Source organism: Physeter macrocephalus, chromosome 5 (assembly GCF_002837175.3).
Source record: "Physeter macrocephalus isolate SW-GA chromosome 5, ASM283717v5, whole genome shotgun sequence".
Taxonomy (NCBI): domain Eukaryota; kingdom Metazoa; phylum Chordata; class Mammalia; order Artiodactyla; family Physeteridae; genus Physeter; species Physeter macrocephalus.
The window spans coordinates 88,312,659-88,331,487 of NC_041218.1; the positions used below are offsets into that span (position 1 = coordinate 88,312,659).

Here is an 18,829-nt window from a genome sequence, read left to right on the forward strand (position 1 = left end):
AACACGAACATATATATAATGAGTATTTATTAAATATTTAATATTATTAAATAAATAATAATATCTGGTATAATAACGAATTTAAAAGGGTTATGCTACATAATTCAGTTTCTAGAAGAGTTGTCCTATATATTTTCACACACTGAAATAACCAAATAAATAGCATACACCATGAGACATGCTATTTTATGGAAATTAATCTATATAATCTATAGCAAAAAGGAACGCAATCCAACTTACCACATGTTTCACTTCCAGAGGTTATCAAGCCCTATAAGGAAGACATTCAATAGCTATTACAGTACATCCCTTTCATGTATAAATTATAGAAAATTTGGTCTGTTATGAGTATATATCCCAATAAATCAAGATCTATCAAGATTCTCATGTCCCAGGAAAAGAAAACAATGGTGTTTTCAATTAGGGTTAGAAATTTTTAATGTTGTGGTGTTTTATACTGGGAGTAAAAGGATAGGGGAATTCCTTTTCCTTCTGGATGAAAACTGAAAATGCAGAAGTTACTACCTAAGAGAACATACACACAACTGCATTTTGCCAGCCCTCTACTGTACTCATCAAATTATGATATCACTGATTGTAAGACAAAGCATCATTATTAGGTTACCAATACTTTATCTACCAATTAAAGTATATCACAATGCTTTTTTAATCAATTTTAAGATATACCCCAATTTCAGATATTCAAATATGAGAGAAATATGAAAAATATTAATGTTGATGAAAAATGGCATTTCCCATGGCTAAAATATTTAGCTACCAGAACATTTCCTGAATGTGAAAGGAAGTCTCACGTGACTAGAAAAACCAAAGGGAGAGACAATATACCTGGTTTTATAATGGGAAGAACAAAATCTAGGAAAGTACTAGGACCCTGAAAATAGTAACTCCTGTTCTATTCATACCTCCAAAATGATTTGCAACAAGGCATAATTTACAAATTTCAAAAGCAGCTTGGGAAAATAATACTGTGAAGTGATGGTCATATGTAGATCATAATGCTCTTTAAAAAAATTTTAGATCTCACATTTTATACACTTTTCATCTGAAATCATAGCATAAATAATTATCAAAAATTATATTTGATAGTCTTAAGTTATTATAACAAACAACTGTAAGATAAATTAATAAAACAAAAGAACAAAAATATTGAGCTATAGCTGTTCCAATCCCAAAAGGACTCACTTCAGGTTTTCTTTGTTCACACTGTTCCTGATTTTGAAGTTCACTCCACTCAGATTTTACAGGTGTATCTGAGAAAAATGAAATCTTACAATTAAAATTAACATCTTTAATTCTTAAAATTTCTTGCTATAAGGTAATATACGAAAACAGATACTATAGATTTTTAGAAACTATCACTTCCACTGAAAAATTTCTAGCTTCTATTAATTGAAGAATATCCCTTTAAGCTTTCTTCCTTAAAATTTAAAGAATTGAGTTATCAGAGTTTATTACAAGTGCATTGTAATCTACAGGTATGACAGACATAGACTTATTTATTTAATATTAGTGGAGTACACAGCTTCACTGTTTTTAACATTCTTAAAATCAGTTTTAAAATGAATAAAATATTTGTAAAATGCAGCTCAGATAAGGCTAGTAGTGTGCACCTCCACTGAGCACAAGACACCGTAAATATATTAAAGCTGTTTCTATACTCTTTTCCAGAATGGGAAGGAGGAGGAATATATTATCAATACTCTGAAATATCACTTTCTCCCTCACTGATACTCTTGTGGCCTTAAGGGTCCTCAGTTAACATCAACTGAGTGATGCCTGCCTACGACAGAATTTAAATGTTTACTTACCTGAACTGGTACCAAGTGAAGCAGTTAATGTCTTTTCATAAGTAAGTACCATTTTTAATGAATGAAAAGACAATAAACTGTATACAGTTATAGTTGCATTGAACTGGATTACAGTGTTTGATATAAATGCAGTCATTTTATTAGCAGTCTTAGCAAATAAAAAATACCATGATAAGTATTTTTCATACAAGGAATTAAAAACATTTGTCAGTATAAATTCAAACCTGTTTTTGAATTTAATTGTGTAGCTCAACAGCAACAGACTGAAATCAGCCATGTTTTTCAGAGCTTACTATTAAAGCATGAAACATGTAAAATCAGCAGATATACTCACTATGTTCACTGGCCAATACAAAAGACTCAGGAGTTCTTTCAGGTAGGGGAGGAGGCGAATCTTCACTAACATCAACATCTATATCAAATACATAAAATTTAGACAAATTATGAACTTGTTAAAAAATGTTAACTCATTTAAAAGTGAACTTGTTATCTAAACAAGACAGCTTTCTTGACATTCTTAAAAATCACTGCCACAAGTATCTAGGAGAACCAGTTTTTAAAAATGCAAAAATAAACAAGATATCCTTATCACTTGACTTGTTATCAGAAACAATTATAAAGCTTATTGAGCAAAGACTGAACTCCATCACTGTTGCACAGAGAAAATGACTCTCCCATGACTTTCCTGACACCGTGTAGGCATTAATCACACTGTCCTCTGAGTCTGAAGGCATCTTCAGCAGAGAAGCCAGCAGGCAAGTGCCTTCTCTACTGGGTTTGCCGACAATGCTTTCAGTCCACAAAGGAAAGCTTCAGTCATTTGACTTAAGTCAGTGTTTCCCAAACTGTAATCGATTGCTTAACTCCTTTTACGAGTTTTGCCATATTGTGGACCATATGTCCTATTTTTTAAAATCCCACTCATTTTAAACTTAACTATGTACTTCAGTCATGTTTTAAATAGTAATGACTAAAACAGCAGATTAAAAGTGCTATTTTTCTAATACACAAAAATATAACCATTAAAATTTTTGGATGTTCATTTATTTATTGCCTAAAATCTTGTGAACAGTGGCATACCATACTTTGAGAATACTGACTGAAGCCATATAAAAGCTTTTCACCAGTAAAAACAAAATTACCTCTTAGAAAAGATAATGCACTAAGTAAGCCTTGTCAGTTAGCCTTATTACGGCATAAGGTGAAATGAGAGTATTAGATCCTCTGAGGTTTCACTGGAGGTAGAAAAATAAAATATGAGGATACAATTCTGTATGTGGACTCTTAGGTTAGAAAAGATGGGGCAAAGAAAGGAAGATGTGAGGATCCTATATTGTCTGGGCCTTGACAACTGTTTTCTTAAAAATGTGAACAACTGTGCCATGATACTTTGCTATTTTACCACATTTGATAGGCTATGCATTAAAAAGAGAGTGAAAATCAAGAAAAGCCTTTTCAGTTTTCAACGTGCATGAGCCAGGTATGACTGCTCTGGTTCCTCCTACAATTATTTAGCTGAAGACACAAGAAAATACAGCCCCTGGATCCTGCTGAGAGAAGAGTTCCAGTCCAATACTTTATATATATGTGTGTGTATATATAAAAATCTGTATACAAACACACACACACACACACACACACACACACATATATATATAAAACATGAGTACTGGAACTCTCTTGCATATAAAGTTAAGCTACTAAAGAACTATCTACCCTGTCTGGTAGTAACAGTCTAAGCAATCATATTTCCCCTTGCTCTTTTGTTACTAAGAGCTCACAGTGAAGGGATGGCTGTTGGAAGGAAGGGATGCATAATCTTGACATTGTGGTGCCATTTCACAATTATGTGAACAAATCAGGAAGGACAGTATGGCTTGTTTCCATCAAGTATCAAGTATCTTTTGGAAACTCTAAACCTATTCTGTTATAACAGTCCTCGCTCTTAAAAGACTTTATTTTCTAACTGTGGCCTTGGCTTCTCAACTGCATGTTTCTCCCTGGATCTCTGCATTGCCTTTTCTGCGTTATAAACTTGTGTTTTAGAGGTTATCCAACCAGAGCCTGCACATTTTTTATAGGCTTTTGTAAATCATACATTTTATGGGAGCCTAGTGTAGCCATGTTTGAGAAATCTTTCAGGAGGCCTGAGTCAATATTAAAATCAGAATGATAGCCAGGAATTTTTTTTCAGGCAGTAACTTATGCAAAAGGTTGTTTGCAAAAGGTTGTTTTAGGTATCAAAACAAAATTATTCCATAGCAAATTTTAAAACAAACAAGCAAACAGTAATCTAATCCTTGTGCCAAAGGTTCATCTACAAGGTAAATAATTACTAACACTAAAAATAGGACTGCTTGTAGTTATGCTGCAACACAGAATATTTACACAGGAAAATCTTCTGTTGATACCAAACTCATTGAGCATAGTTAAGCTAGGGTGAAAAGAAACCAGAAATCACATTTACAGCTATCTTTGCTTTGAAATACAAATAAAATGGAGAGAAAGGAAGTGAGCTGGTATACAGAAGAGTGCTTTCAACTATTCTGTACAGTATGTTGTATTCTAAAGGAACTCTTTCTGTTATCACCAAAACACTGGTCATATGGCAGTAACTTTTAATGAGCATGTCATATCATGCATCATTCCTGCCCTCACCAAACTCTATTTCTAGTAATGGTTTAAAAAAATTTATTTCCTAGGTACAAAACACATGCTTGATATGCTAAAAAAAAAAAAAACCAAAACGACTATTTCTTATCTACATGTTTTCTTGTGTAGTTACAACTTAGCAGTTATTTTTCAAACTCTGCAGTCGAGGGAAAAAAATATATTAACAATTTTAAATTATGCCAGACTGGTAAAGTAGTATTTATTGTGGCAACCATTATCTTCTGAAGATCCTTCAAATAAACCACAAAAGAATCAAGAACATAGAAAATCCTGTAAATTTAAAAAACTAGCTTAGACTCTCATTTACTCTACCAGAAACATCCGCAAGATAAAAAAAAGAAAAAAATGTACGTGTGAGTTGAGGAAAACAGAGGCACCACAGTAGGGGTGGTACTTACTGGGTCAGAATTAGAAAAAGTCATCTTTCAAGTTCACGGTACTTATTTGACTGCACATTATAAATACCAGTCTATGTGTGTCGCTATCAAAGTTCACCAACAAGTAAAAGACCACTGATAATCAACCTATCAATAAACAGCTTTTGTGTTTATATATTTGCTGTCAACTTCATGGTCTGTTTAAGACGGCAGCCGTGGTAATTTTTAGCAGATTAAAGAGGAGTTTCAAGACCCAGTAATACATGTTGGGAACTTAGGGCATGCGTTATCTTGAAATGCTTAGACTGCTTAAAGAAGAGAGTCATTAATTAAGTAGTAGTAGCACTGATGACTAGACATGGAAATATCCCACTTTCTACTGACTGAATTAAACTTCCTATATTCTGCTGAGCAGCTGCAATATTGCTCCTTGGTTAATAAACTCATTGTTGAGAGGAGGCCTTTTTGCAAGCATCTGTGAGGAGGTTTAATATTTTAAAAAGGTATTTTGTAGTTAAAAGATCATAAAAAGATAACAAAATAGATATCTGTAATATACATGGGTGAAATTAAATGGCCAATCAAGCCATTCTACAATATTTGTGTCACTGTCACTTTAAGTAATCCCTAAATTATTTCTAATTATTCAGTCATATAAAATTTTGACCCATATAAATACTAAGAGTTGTAAGATATAAGAAGAGAAAATTTTCAATTACAACAATTTAAATATTTTGGAAACAAAAAGTCTAGTAATGCAATGTGATCAAACTAAGGTAACAATAAATAAAGGCTTACTTAAAAGAAAATTAGTATCAAAAATAATGAAATTTTGCGTAGGTTCTGGAGTAAAGTGTGGAATAAAACGTAATGAATTAATATAGCTAAAGTGCTTAGAACAGTGACTGGCACATAGTAAAAATATTTAAGTGTTAGATACTATTATCATTACCTTTTTCAGCACCTGAATGTATTGTTCCTGCTATATCATGTCTAGCAATGGACATTGATAATACTTTCCTTGTAGAAATGCTTTCAGTACTAGCGGCAGCAGAAACAGTGGCACTTGCTGTTGAAATACTGGTTTTATTCTTGGTCACAGCACCATCAGAGTTCCTTTCATCAGAGTCTGAGTCATCAGAGTGAAGAGGATTAGTAAAACTGAGGGGTGCTCTGAATAGAGGGGAACTGTTGTGATGATCTGTGAGATCATGGGTTGCAAGTTGTGTCGTGGGGCTTGGTGTTGAACTCCCAGTTTTCATTGTTTGACAGTGGGTATCTGAGGATTTGCCTTCAGAGGAATCAGGCATGGGCAGAGTATTCTCAGGTCCATGAAATGACCATGGTGCATGTCCTTTCTCATCAAGAGGTAAGCGGTCTGGCCTTGGAGGTGTGTCGGAATTCTTCTGTGATTCTTCTGGTAGGATAACTGGAGCTTTATTCGACTGTGTTGCATTGCAGTCCACACAGGAATTCTGGGAAATGGCATCAATTTTTAGATCTCTCGAATTCAATTCTTGTGATTTAAAGATTTTATCAATTGTACATGGTGAAGCCAAAGCCGATTTAATTTTAATTGCATGTCCCCTATTCAAGAGTGTGTTCCCTTCAAAACTTTTTGGTCCTTCTTGAAGAGGGACCTTCTTAATCTCAAAACTTAAATTTCGCTCCAATTTTTTATCTATTTGTTCAATAGTTGATTCATTTTTCCCTGTAAGTTCTGTTGATTTATTATAGTTTCTGTTGAGGTCTGTTGAATGTTGTTCTGATGAAACCAGGTGCAACACTGGCTTCGGATGGTATCTGTCGTTGTCCTGCCACACAGTAGTGACTGTTGGAAAAGCTGAAGGGGGAGAAGGTGTCAAGATGGGTGGCACTGGGTGAGGTTCTGGAGGCTGCAGTATTTCTTCCTTAGCATCCCCTTCTACCAGGCAACTGGAAAATATTAAGAAAAGGGTATTAAAAGAATGTTCATCCTTTTAAAAAAATAAGTTGATAGGTAACAGTTACGTAGCTAAGCCTCTTTAAATTAAAAGTCAGTAGTCTGTAAAATTGGCCAAACTAAGAAAAGTTAATGTTTAACAAGGTAGTAATGTATGTACATTGTTTAAAAAAGTCAAATAACACAAGAATTTTAATAAAAAAACAGCAGTCCCCTCCCACAGCCCTCCATTTACCCTGAGACATCAAGTTTCAACTTTTTAAAAACAGCTACTTTGAAGATTTGCCTCCATGTTTCAAAATGCATAAACATTATTACTTGATCTATTTCACACATACGTTACTGTCTTCCTACTATGGAAATGTCTTCTCCATCTTCCTAATACTGCTAATTTTTGGTTAGTTCAATCTTATGACTACAGTTATTATTCATACCAATGACAGCATGATTTCCTATTTTTTCTTATATAACTCTTATTTTTTCCCTAATAATTGCCTTGGGTTTCCTATGTACCATCAGTAATTCAGCCCTTCTTCAAACCTTCCTGCAGATTTGTACACCTTCTCTCAATTGGTCAAGCATAGCAGGTAACTGTCAATATCACAGACATCCCTCTTAGAAACCCTGAGCCTCGCGCTCTCAGTGTGGACCCCTGGCCCCCCAAGGATACCATAGAGCTGACACTCTCTCTTGTGTTAGACTCTCCAGTTTCCCAGGTCCCATCTTCGTTTTTCTAGCTACACTTGCTCAATTTAGTGGGTTATACCCTCCAATTGCTTCTTAAGAACTGTACATAGGAAACAAATTTCCTGAGGCCTACATAATTATTATATTTTCAAGGTTACTCATAATTATTATATTTTCAAGGTTACTGACTTTTGGAAAAGGTGTATTACTCTAAACTAGAAATAACTTTCCTTCAGAATTTTAAAATTGTGATTCCCGTTCCTTTGAATGTGAGCTGTTTGTTCTCTCTTTTGAGCTTTTAGTTTTTTCTTTTTAATTTCTTCATGCTCTACAATCTCATGGTGTAAATTTTTTTAATCCATTGTATTACAATTTTTAATCCATTATATTGAGAACTTTCTGTGCAAAAATTCATGTTACTACTAGAAACGTCTTTCCTAATTTCTTCTCTTCCAGTCTCCTTCCAGACTATGATTAGTTTTAGTTATAATTATTATTATTACTATGATTATGTGACATACCTCCTGGTTTGATTCTCTAATTTCTTTATCTTCTCTCTCCTATTGTCTCTCTTTCTATTGTTCATTTTCTTGGGAGATTTCCTTGACTGTCTTCTAGCCTTCTTTAATTAAAATTAAATTTTAATTTTTAAAATTTATGCTATTATATTTTTAATTTCCAAGAGCTTCTTATTTATTATGACCTGTTTCTTATTTCATGGTTGCAGTATTTCCTAATTACTGAGAAAACAGACAGTTGCCACCTCCCCCATCTTTTTTCTATTCTGTGTTGTCTCCATTCCATCCATTTTTTCCTGCTTATTTGGATTATGTCTTTCAGGTTAGAGGCTTTGTCAAGTGTCTGATAATTCCTGGTTCTGTTCATTTGGAGAGGATGGAATATTTTAAATGACTGGGAAATGTGTACGTAAATGTAAGGGGGAGGGCTTGTGGCTTAGTGGCCATCTTACTGCTTGGTGACTGAATACAGTCCTTGCAATGTCATTGGTGGGCCACAACCATCAATAACTATCGATTTCCTCTCTTGGGCTTGTGAGTTTTTCAAGAGAGGGATTCTGTCTCCCACCAGAAGTGGCTATCAGTATTCTGGGAGCCAAATAAGGAGTGGGAGCAATCTCACTATTCAGCATGCAGATTCCTGCTTTCAGCAAGGAACTAACAACCCCACCATCAGTTGGACCTGATATACTGAACCCAGAGACTTCCAGGTTCAGCCACGCCAGAGTAAATCCCTCCCTACTCTGTTCCCAGGTGTGCGCGAAGCTGTCATCTGTCTGCTCAATTTGATGGAAGGAATCTGGGGTTCTAAACACTCTTTATAGAGACATTCAAGTACTCTTCTTGTTTTCAGTCCCATCCTACACACCTTAAGGGGGACCTCCAATTTCTGGGCCTTTCTGGGGGTTCTTTGAAGACAATCATCTTGATTCTTATTGGCTTCCCTCACCTACAGGAAAGCAAGTTTTAGCTTTCTCCGTTCTAATTCCCTTTTCACATTGGTCAATGTGTTTTCCACTTACCAAAATTCTGTCAATATCTCATTTACTACCTCTTCAGTTTTTTGGTTTTTAATCTTTATATATTTTTATGTTCCTCCACTATAATTTTAGGAAGTTTAGGGAGGGACCAGAGTTAAATGTGCTTAAACTAACTGCCTATTTAACCAACAATCCTGTAAATGTTTTTAGAAGCAGTAGCCTTACATGATGTTGATATGTACACAGTAAAGAAATTCTTAGCTACTCACATTTTTAAAATAGCTTTAAGTGAGGTACAGTTGATATACAAAAACCTGAACATACATCTTTTCTAATTTATTATATTTTATTTATTTTTGGCCGTGTTGGGTCTTCGTTGCTGCGCACGGGCTTTCTTTCGCAAGAGTAGTTGCGACGATCGGGGCCTACTCTTCATTTATATATATATATATATATATATATATGTAGATTGATTGCTGTGTTGGGTCTTAGTTACAGCGCGTGCAGGCTTCTCTCTAGTTGTGGCACGTGGGCTTCTCTCTAGTTGTGGCGCACGGGCTCCAGAGCACGTGGGCTCTGTAGTTGCAGCATGCGGGCTCTCTAGTTGTGGCGTGCAGGCTCAATAGTTGCAGCGTGCGGTCTTAGTTGTCCCGCAGCATGTGGGATCTTAGTTCCCTGACCGGGGATTGAACCCGCGTCCCCTGCGCTGGAAGGTGGATTCTTAACCACTGGACCACCACGGAAGTCCCTGAACATATTTAATGTATATAATTTGATGAGTTTGGACATATGCATATATTGGATTGGCCAAAAAGTGCTTTCACTTTCTAAGTAAAAATAAAAGACACATTTTTCATTTTTACCAAGAACTTTATTGCAACGTATTCACCCTTTTGTCCCACTACCTTTTGCCATTTTTCAGGCAACTTCATAATTCCGTCTTCCCAAAACTTTTCATCTTTTTGAGCAAAGAACTATTCCAGGTGCCTTTTACAGTCTTCCAGGGAATTGAATTTTTTTCCATTAAGAGAATTTGGTGAATACGATGGATGAATCAGAACTTCCCAGCCGAGCTGTAACAGTTTTTGCCTGGTCATCAAAGAAACATGTGGTCTTGTGTTATCCTGATGGGAGATTATGCATTTTCTGTTGACTAATTCTGGACGCTTTTTGTCAAGTGCTGCTTTCAGTTGGCTTAATTGGGAGCAGTACTTGTTAGAATTAATCGTTTGGTTTTCCGGAAGGAGCTCATAATAGAGGACTCCACATACACAACATCCAATCCCACCACATACACAACATCACCTTCTTTGGATAAAGAGCAGCCTTTGGTGTGGTCGGTGGCGGTTCATTTCGCTTGCCCCACAATCTCTTCCATTCCACATTATTGTACAGTATCCACTTTTCATCGCCCATGGCGATTTGTTTTAAAAATGGAACATTTTCGTTAGAGAATCGCAGGCAGAAATATGGTCAAAAAGGTTTTTCTCGCTTTACTTATATGGAACCCAAACATCAAAGCAATTCACACAACCAAGCTAGTGCAAATGATTTTCAACGCTTGATTTGGATATTTTGAGTATGTCGGCTATCTCCCACGTGGTATAACATTGAATGTTCTCAATTAATGTCTCGATTTGATCGCTATCAACTTCAACTGGTCTACCTGACTGTGGAGCATCGTCCAGCGAGAAATCTCCAGCAGGACACTTCGCAAACCACTTTTGAAACATTCGATCAGTCACAGCACCTTCTCCATATACTGCACAAATCTTTTTTTGCATTTCAGTTGCGTTTTTACCGTTCTTGAAATAATAAAGCATAATATGCCAAATATGTTGCTTTTTTTCTTCCATCTTCAATATTAAAATGGCTACACAAAAATTCACCAATTTTGATAAGTCTTTTTTAAATGCACGCTGACATGACAGTTGTCACAATACAATCTAACAAAATTGTTTCGAATGAAGTTAAAGATAACTAAGTGCTGCTACTAGAACCATCTTATGGAAAAAACCAAATGAACCTTTTGGCCAGCCCAATACATCCATGATACTATCACCACAATGAAGGTAATAAACATCTGTCATCTCCAAAAGTTTCCTTGTATCCCTTTCTGGTTCTTTTTTGTTACTCAAATTTAACTGATAATTACACTAACAGACTTTCCCCTTATCCTCCCTTAATCTAAGGCTTGTTAAAATAAGGCTTAATACACTTTTATAGTACTTTCATATGCACAAAAATTATAAGCCCCATCACAAAAAAAATATGCTACATACTGACTTTCCACTATGGTATTCAGCATTCATATTTTCACGAGGTATTCTGATGGAAAAAAATTCCACTGATTATAATGACTTGCATCATTCTTATTGTAAATATTGTTCTTAATTTCATGTGTCCTGAAGAATGCATTTTTAACTTCTCAAAAACAAAACAAAACATTCAGTACCTACCACTTGCTAGGTATTACACCAGTACCAGAAGACAGAACAATGAACACAACAGTTTGGGTCCCTAAGGAGTAAAATAAGGCTAAAAAGGTAAGTTGGAGACATACTGTGAAGGCCCAGAATTTCACGGTGAGAAGTTTGGTCTTTATAATATAGAAATATTACATTTAATTGGTGTGACAAAGTCTTAAAACGAGTAAGTAACTCTATAACTTTTGTTTCAAATTGATGTTTTATAGAAACTCAGAAAATTATTTTCCTTATAAGAAATTAGGCTGGATTCCATATGAGATGGAAAGATTATAGAGGTGAAGGAAATGACAACCAAAATATTAGAACATAACATTATAAAAACAAAAAACCTTCACTACTACCTTTTCTTCTAGAGAGTTAATACTATATACTAGAGGATTGGACTAGAAGATAACAGATGTGTGTTCTTAGTTGAACTCTGCTAGTCTATGCAGGTCAACACCTTTGGGAACTAGCTATATTAACATCCATGTGATCAAGATTACTGTAAAAATCACTGGGTTCACGATATCACTTATCACTTTGACATATCATTGACTGTCTACAGAATGAATAAAGAATACATGTGATCTAAAAAAGATGAGAAAACATATATAATAGATGCTATATCAATGCTAATGATTACTTTTTAACCAAATGATATCTCCTAAACACCTTACACTTTGGAGTTGAGGAAGATGATCCACTTGTGTTTAACCTTTATTTCTTGGTTTTATTATGTATTCTAATATCTATCAATAACTTTAAAAATACATCTGAGATTAAAGGTATTTCTAAACAGTGAAAAGGAACAAAACAAGAATTAGAAAAGAAATAAAGCACAGAGAGCATAGGAAGTTAGAGAACTACAGTAAGCATGCACAGCAGTGTGTTTTGCCAAAATCTACCCTCATTTATCTTAAAAAAATGCCAATTTGGATAATTCAATTAGAACTTTAAATTTTCAGTAGTCAAATAAATCAGTCTTGTCCTTTGTGATTTCCTTTATCCCGTCTATTATATCCCCCTCTACAAGTCTGTCAAACATTAAACTATATTCTATGTTTCAGTGATTTGACTTTTTATATTTAATTAATTTAACTATCTGAAGCTTACTTTGGTATGTGGTGTGATATAAAGATCTAAATATATTTTTCCCCGAATGGTTAATAATATAATATGACTTAATAAATAACCCCTTTCCTTGTTTAATATATGTTAAATTAATTCATAACACGATCTATAATATTTCCTAGTTGCTTATTCAAGTCCATCAACTAACTGGTATGTATGTATATGTGTGTGTATATATACACACACACATATATATATATACACACTTTTTTTTTTTTTTTTGGCCACTACATGCACCACACAGGATTTTAGGTCCCTGACCAGGGATTGAACCTGTGCCCCCTGCATTGGGAGTGTGTGGAGTCTTAACCACTGCACCGCCAAGGAAGTCCCAACTGGTATATTATACCACTAACAGATTATTTTATTTTTATAATGCATTTTATTTATTTGTTTATTTTGGCTGCACTGGGTCTTAGTTGCGACATGCAGGATCTTTCAGTTGTGGCATGTGGGCTCATGCTTGAGGCATGCGGACTCTTAGCTGCGGCATGCATGTGGGATCTAGTTTCCCGACCAGGAATCGAACCCAGGCCCCCTGCATTGGGAGCATGGAGTCTTACCCACTGGAGCACCAGGGAAATCCCACTAACAGATTGTTTTAAATATAGTTTTATAATTTTTAAAAGGGTTGGTTCTCACTCATCACTATTTTCATCCTAAGTTTTCTTTGGTATTTTTGTCTCTTTATTCTTACAAGTGAACTTTAACATTATATTGGAAAGTTCAGAGAAGATTCCTTTGGTATTTTGATGAGAACTGCATCAAATTTGAAAACAACTGATATTTTAAATATCACTAAAAAAAGCTAAATTACAGTTAACTTTTCTAACCAAGAACACTTAATTTTTTTCACTAATGCAAACGAATACATTTCTACTTCAGGTTCTACTTTCTACTTACGGTTATTTCCAGGTATTTATATTTTGAAAGGGATCGCTTTTAAAATTTTTTCTTCTCCTATTTGGCTGGTCTATAGGACCACTTTCTACTTTTATTCAACCACTTTGCTCCTCTTTCTTATAAATTAGTCATTTTAAGGAAATGTATTTGGTTTTAAAATGTATTTGGTTTTAATGTAATTATTTTTTAAATCAACAAAAGGAAAATAACATTTCAAAGAAGAACCAAAGGGCTTCCCTGGTGGTGCAGTGGTTAAGAATCCGCCTGCCAAACCAGGGGACACGGGTTTGAGCCCTGGTCCAGGAAGATCCCACATGCCGCGGAGCAACTAAAGCCCGTGCACCACAACTACTGAGCCTCCACTCTAGAGCCTGCGTTCCACAACTACTGAGCCCACATGCTGCAACTACTGAAGCCCATGCGCCTAGAGCCCGTGCTCCACAACAAGAGAAGCCACCGCAATAAGAAGCCGGCGCACCGCAACCAAGAGTAGCCCCGGCTCGCTGCGAAAGCCTGCACACAGCAACAAAGACCCAACACTGGCAAAAATAAATAAATAAATAAATTTATTTTTTTTAAAAAAACAGTCAAGTAGAATAATAGCTGTTTTATGTATATGGATTTCTCCCATCACCCAAATTTCTACTCGCCTTTTCCCCGGGGCCCTTGGTCACCTGAATCCCACCACATCCTGTGCTTGATGAGAGTTCCCAAATGCCTCTATTGGAGCATACCTCAGCTCCTTGTTTTGATCCCAGAAATACCCTCACCTCTCCAGGTATTCTAAGTGCCACAGATGTTTAAAAGTCCAGTTCATTCTCCCAGGCAGCCCTTAATGGAAGTAGATAGATATTCATGCATTTCTGCCAGATATAAAACTCTCTCGTTCTTGGCCTATATAATGCCACTGTTTCCTGGTTTTCCTTTATCCCTTGATTGTTCATTTCTTTTTTTACAGCTTTCATTTAGTTTGCTCTTCACACATTTTGGTGCTTACCCGGGTTCCCTCCTTGGTACTTTGAGATATGGTACCCAGAATCTGAAAGATCTTATTCATGCCCAAGTCTTCTACATCAGCTATATACAGAGTCCTCAGTATATCTTTACCTCTAGCCTAGATATCAAAATGTCTAAAACAGAACTACTTTCTGTCTTTCTCCAGTCCTATTCCAACTTAAGTTTGTTTGAATTGAGAGGCATTAGAAGCATCAAGTATATTGTTTTTGTCTCTGAAATATTTATAAATTAAGAAAAATTTACTAAGGCATACTTTTGTGTCTCTGTAGTAAATCTGTTGACAGTTTATAGAAATAACTAACAATGCATACTTCCAGAGTGCTGGTGTTAGTGAAAAAATATAGAGAATATTATTAGTTTAACAACATATATATTGAAAAGAGAAAATGAAATCTGCTATTCAAAATCTACAATTTGATTTCTTTAAGTATTTATAAACCAGAACCATATGACTGACTAAATCTAATACAACAAACATGAGCCTTCCTCTCTAGATCCGTCTCCAAAAACTCCAGTGTACTCTAAACAACTGATTAACTTGCTTACTGTAGCCATACTGAGAAAACAAAGTATACTGTTTTTATCAATCTTATGCTCTTGGGATTTTATTTTCAGTTAACGAAGTATTCTTTGTGGAACACAATGAAATTCTGCCAGTTACCTCTATTTCATGAATAAGAAAGAAGATGGACTAAGCATGTAATACAAACTCACACACATATAAAAACTTGAGCACATATCCCGAAATAAAACCCTGACATAAGCTGAATGAACATTTTTCTGTTAATACTCATTTACTACTTTTTAGAATTATTTTTTCATTTACTGAAGAAAAATAGGAGCCACACTTTTAAAAAGGTATATGAGGAAAGGTTTAAAATTCAGAACACTCTACACTCATTTTTTTCCTTCAAAATTAGAAAAAGGCTACCACGATTTGTTGTTGGAGGTAGATGACCATATAAATCACAAATATTAGTGTACACTTTGAGGGCCTCTACCTTGGCTCACTCTCAAAATCCAAATTAAAAGGTATCAGTGTAGCAAAAATGTTTCTTAATTTCCTTTAAGGTCATTACAGTTTCTTTAGGACTCTACAGAACTGATATGGGAGACAAAAAAATTAGAGAACTAACAGTTTATAGGTTTTAACTGGCTACCTTCCACAGTAAATACCAAAATGGAAATCAAACAGGAAAGAACTGCTGAGAAGTATTGGTGTACAGTTAACATCCTGAGCATTTTAAACACTGAGACCTAAACCCACCTATATAGGCTTTCTGATCTCCCTTAGAGAAGTATGCAAAGGCATTCCAGAGACTATAATAGCTACTACATCTTGCCTTAGTTGTTGTAAGCTTTTACTTTTGTAAAGAAGGATCTCATTAAGGTACAGCAACTCAATGCCAAGACACAACCATAATCACCTCACCCAACTTTATTCAACTTCCATCAAACTTTTAAGGGGAAAAAATTGGTGAATCCTATTAAAGGAAGTCCTACTTTGAGGGAAGGTCAATCAGTTTGGGCAGATCTATGCTCGGGACAAGACACGGTATAAGTCATTCTAACAGTTTTATTACTTATCTTCCACTGTGTCTCCTTTTAAAAATAATTCAGTAACTCAATCTTAACTCCACACTGTAATGGGAAAACCAACATTTAGTGAAGACCAAGTATGTGCCAGGTCCTATATGTAGCATTTTCACATACTTTATTTCATTTAATTCTTAGGACAATACTTAAACAAAGAAACAAAAAACCCCCCAAGATCAAATAAATTAAGTGGCTTACTCACGACTTCAGAGCTAGTAAATGGATGAAAAGGATTTGAAACTAAATCATTCTGAATCTATATTCTTTCCATACTACCATCTAACTGACCTAGCTACCCTGAAAGAAAAGAGAGGGGAAAAAGGGGGATAGGAATATATATTGATTTTAACTATTATAAATGAGAGCTTGGTATGAAAGTAAGAAAATCTAGAAAGAAATAAACTCAGCTTGGCCAGTGATGTTATTAAACATCTTCACATAACCTCTTCAGCATGCATACAATTTTTGACAATCATATTACCTGTTCAGTCATTAGAAAACTGAAATAAATCTTAGGAATAGCTAAAATTTTAGTTGTACCACGTACCAAAAGATGAGCTGTAGTCAATTCATGGTTATGCTCACTGTTCTGGTACAGTATACTACTGAAATTTTATCTAAATTGAAAAGAATTTTTTATAGTACACCGTTAAAAAAGTCAGTTGCCATATATATGCTACATCCTAAACAAAAGAATGATAAGAAAAGTTATAAAATAAAACTTAGAAATATTCAGAATTTTTTTGTTTTAGTAACAATGAGTAAAAGATAAGTATCCTTTCAAAGAAAATGTGACGTACAATACCTGCGGGTCCTTGGTGGTTTTGGAGGGGGAGAATCTTGTTTGTCAGGATCTATGGAGCTGACCATATTTTCAGTGTTAATTTCATTCTGCCAAGAAAAAAAAAAATGCTTCATTGAAGTTAGGGGAAAAATAATTTTCCTTCCTCATGTTTCAAATAAATTGTTATTGGGCTTGTGAATTTTTAAAACAATGCTAATTTTGCCAAATAATAAAATAGGTGTTATGTCCTCTATACTTAAGCCTGAAAGACCAAATTCAATGAGAAAAATTAATATCAAAAAAACAGTCCATATCCAGTTACCAAGAAAACCAACCGTGTAGAGGAGCATTTCAACATATTTCAAATGCTACTGTAAAGAAACAGATTTCCCAAGAAAATAAAGATCCAAGAAGATCTTTTTTTCAGGCATTACTACCACTAGATTCGTAATGTGCACATAGGGGGTAAAAAAACAAGATAAGTCTTATATCCTTCACCTTTCCCAGACTTTTTTGGGACTCCTGTTGCTACCTACTACTTTAAAAGGGATGATCCTGAGTCAATACAGTTCTTATACAACCTATAAGAACGTCAGGTTGTGTTTAGGATTGTGAATAGAGGAGATGTGAAATTATTATATAAAACATTGTCTTGAATTAGTTTCAGCCTCAGAAAGTACCTCATTTTTATATAGCTAGGCTATATTAATTCTGGGCTAGAAGACAAGAATGGTTTTCACCCTTGCCTACATCTCAGATAATTTTAGGAAAAAAGCCATCTTTGCATATACTATGATCAATTAAGGAACTCTGAAACTGTAGTTGACTTTTTTTTTTTAAGTCAAAAGACACTTCTACCATGTCCATCATGGCATCTTCTTTGTCTATATAACTGTTTCTTGCCAGTGTCCTTTTTTACTAAGTACTCCCAACAATAGGAAACAGAGACCTCAAGTTTACAGCAATTTTTAATGGACCCTGTTTCCTAATATTAGATGCATTAGAAGTGTCTTATACATCTTACTATGCATCTTGTTCTGACCAAAACAAGAGTTAGTTATGAGACTGAAAGCTTGCATCCTTAATTACAGCTACCTATCAAATCGGAGGCATCTGTTGCAGGGATATCTGCTATAGATAGGATAACCACATAATTTGTTGTCCAAATCAGGGCTTTTATACCTAGACAACAAGTATAAACTGGTTTTGCCTCAAGTAAATCAGGACTTTGTTACCACACTTTTAGATCCTCAGATATTACCAGAATTTAAAGACTCCTCTCATCATAAAGATTCCTCTCACATATTAGTGATTCATTTGCTTATTATTTCTATTAAACAATCATATTCCCATAATAACACTCATTAATATTTTTGTACCAAAATCTATAAATATTCTTATTAAGTAGGTTTAAATAAAGATTAGTGAACCATATGAAATTGCTTCGACTGAACTGTTGTTTCTAACCTACAAAAACATCAATTTTTTACAATTTCAACATAAACAGCCTCATGTCATGTCAAGTCAGGTTTTGCTGCCAAATACCAAACACACACACACAGACACACAAACCAACTGTAGGTTTTCAGTGCATTTTAGATTTTGGAACCGCAGTTAAGGCATTGTGCATCTATATGTGAAAGGCAATGAACAGTAAGCACTGGAAAGGATACAAAAATGTAAAGGACATAGTCCTTAACTTCAAGAACTGTACAGTCATCAAACAAAAAAGTGAAAGGGTAATAATAAAACCATAAAGTGGTAAAATCAGTACAATGAAGCTATGAAATCAGAGAAAGGAGATGTTATAGGTAAGAATATTGAGAATATTAAGAATACACTTGGGGGCTTCCCTGGTGGCACAGTGGTTAAGAATCTGCCTGACAATGCAGAGGACACGGGTTCGATCCCTGGTCTGGGA

At 35.0% G+C, this 18,829-nt stretch overlaps 1 protein-coding gene and 1 long non-coding RNA gene across 26 annotated transcripts in view; one reads left to right on the forward strand and one right to left on the reverse strand.

Moving 5' to 3' along the window:
* LOC102980705 (uncharacterized) overlaps positions 1-18,829 on the forward strand; it is a 131,653-nt gene that overhangs the window by 53,465 nt on the left and 59,359 nt on the right. For 3 of the 23 annotated variants that reach the window (XR_008617433.1, XR_008617449.1, XR_008617438.1), the window contains one exon: positions 11,476-11,552. The exons of 14 other annotated variants lie outside the window; for them this stretch is intronic. This is a non-coding gene — a long non-coding RNA (uncharacterized lncRNA). 6 more of the 23 variants (XR_008617437.1, XR_008617446.1, XR_008617435.1 and 3 more) reach the window with 5 other exon arrangements.
* PTPN12 (protein tyrosine phosphatase non-receptor type 12) overlaps positions 1-18,829 on the reverse strand; it is an 86,881-nt gene that overhangs the window by 3,193 nt on the left and 64,859 nt on the right. For all 3 annotated transcript variants that reach the window (XM_024115942.3, XM_028490151.2, XM_028490152.2), the window contains 5 exons: positions 16,930-17,015; positions 5,832-6,814; positions 2,164-2,241; positions 1,204-1,271; positions 241-271 (listed from right to left, as the gene is read on the reverse strand). In XM_024115942.3, coding sequence (XP_023971710.1) covers positions 241-271; positions 1,204-1,271; positions 2,164-2,241; positions 5,832-6,814; positions 16,930-17,015 — 1,246 coding nt within the window. The remainder of the gene's footprint in view (positions 1-240; positions 272-1,203; positions 1,272-2,163; positions 2,242-5,831; positions 6,815-16,929; positions 17,016-18,829) is intronic.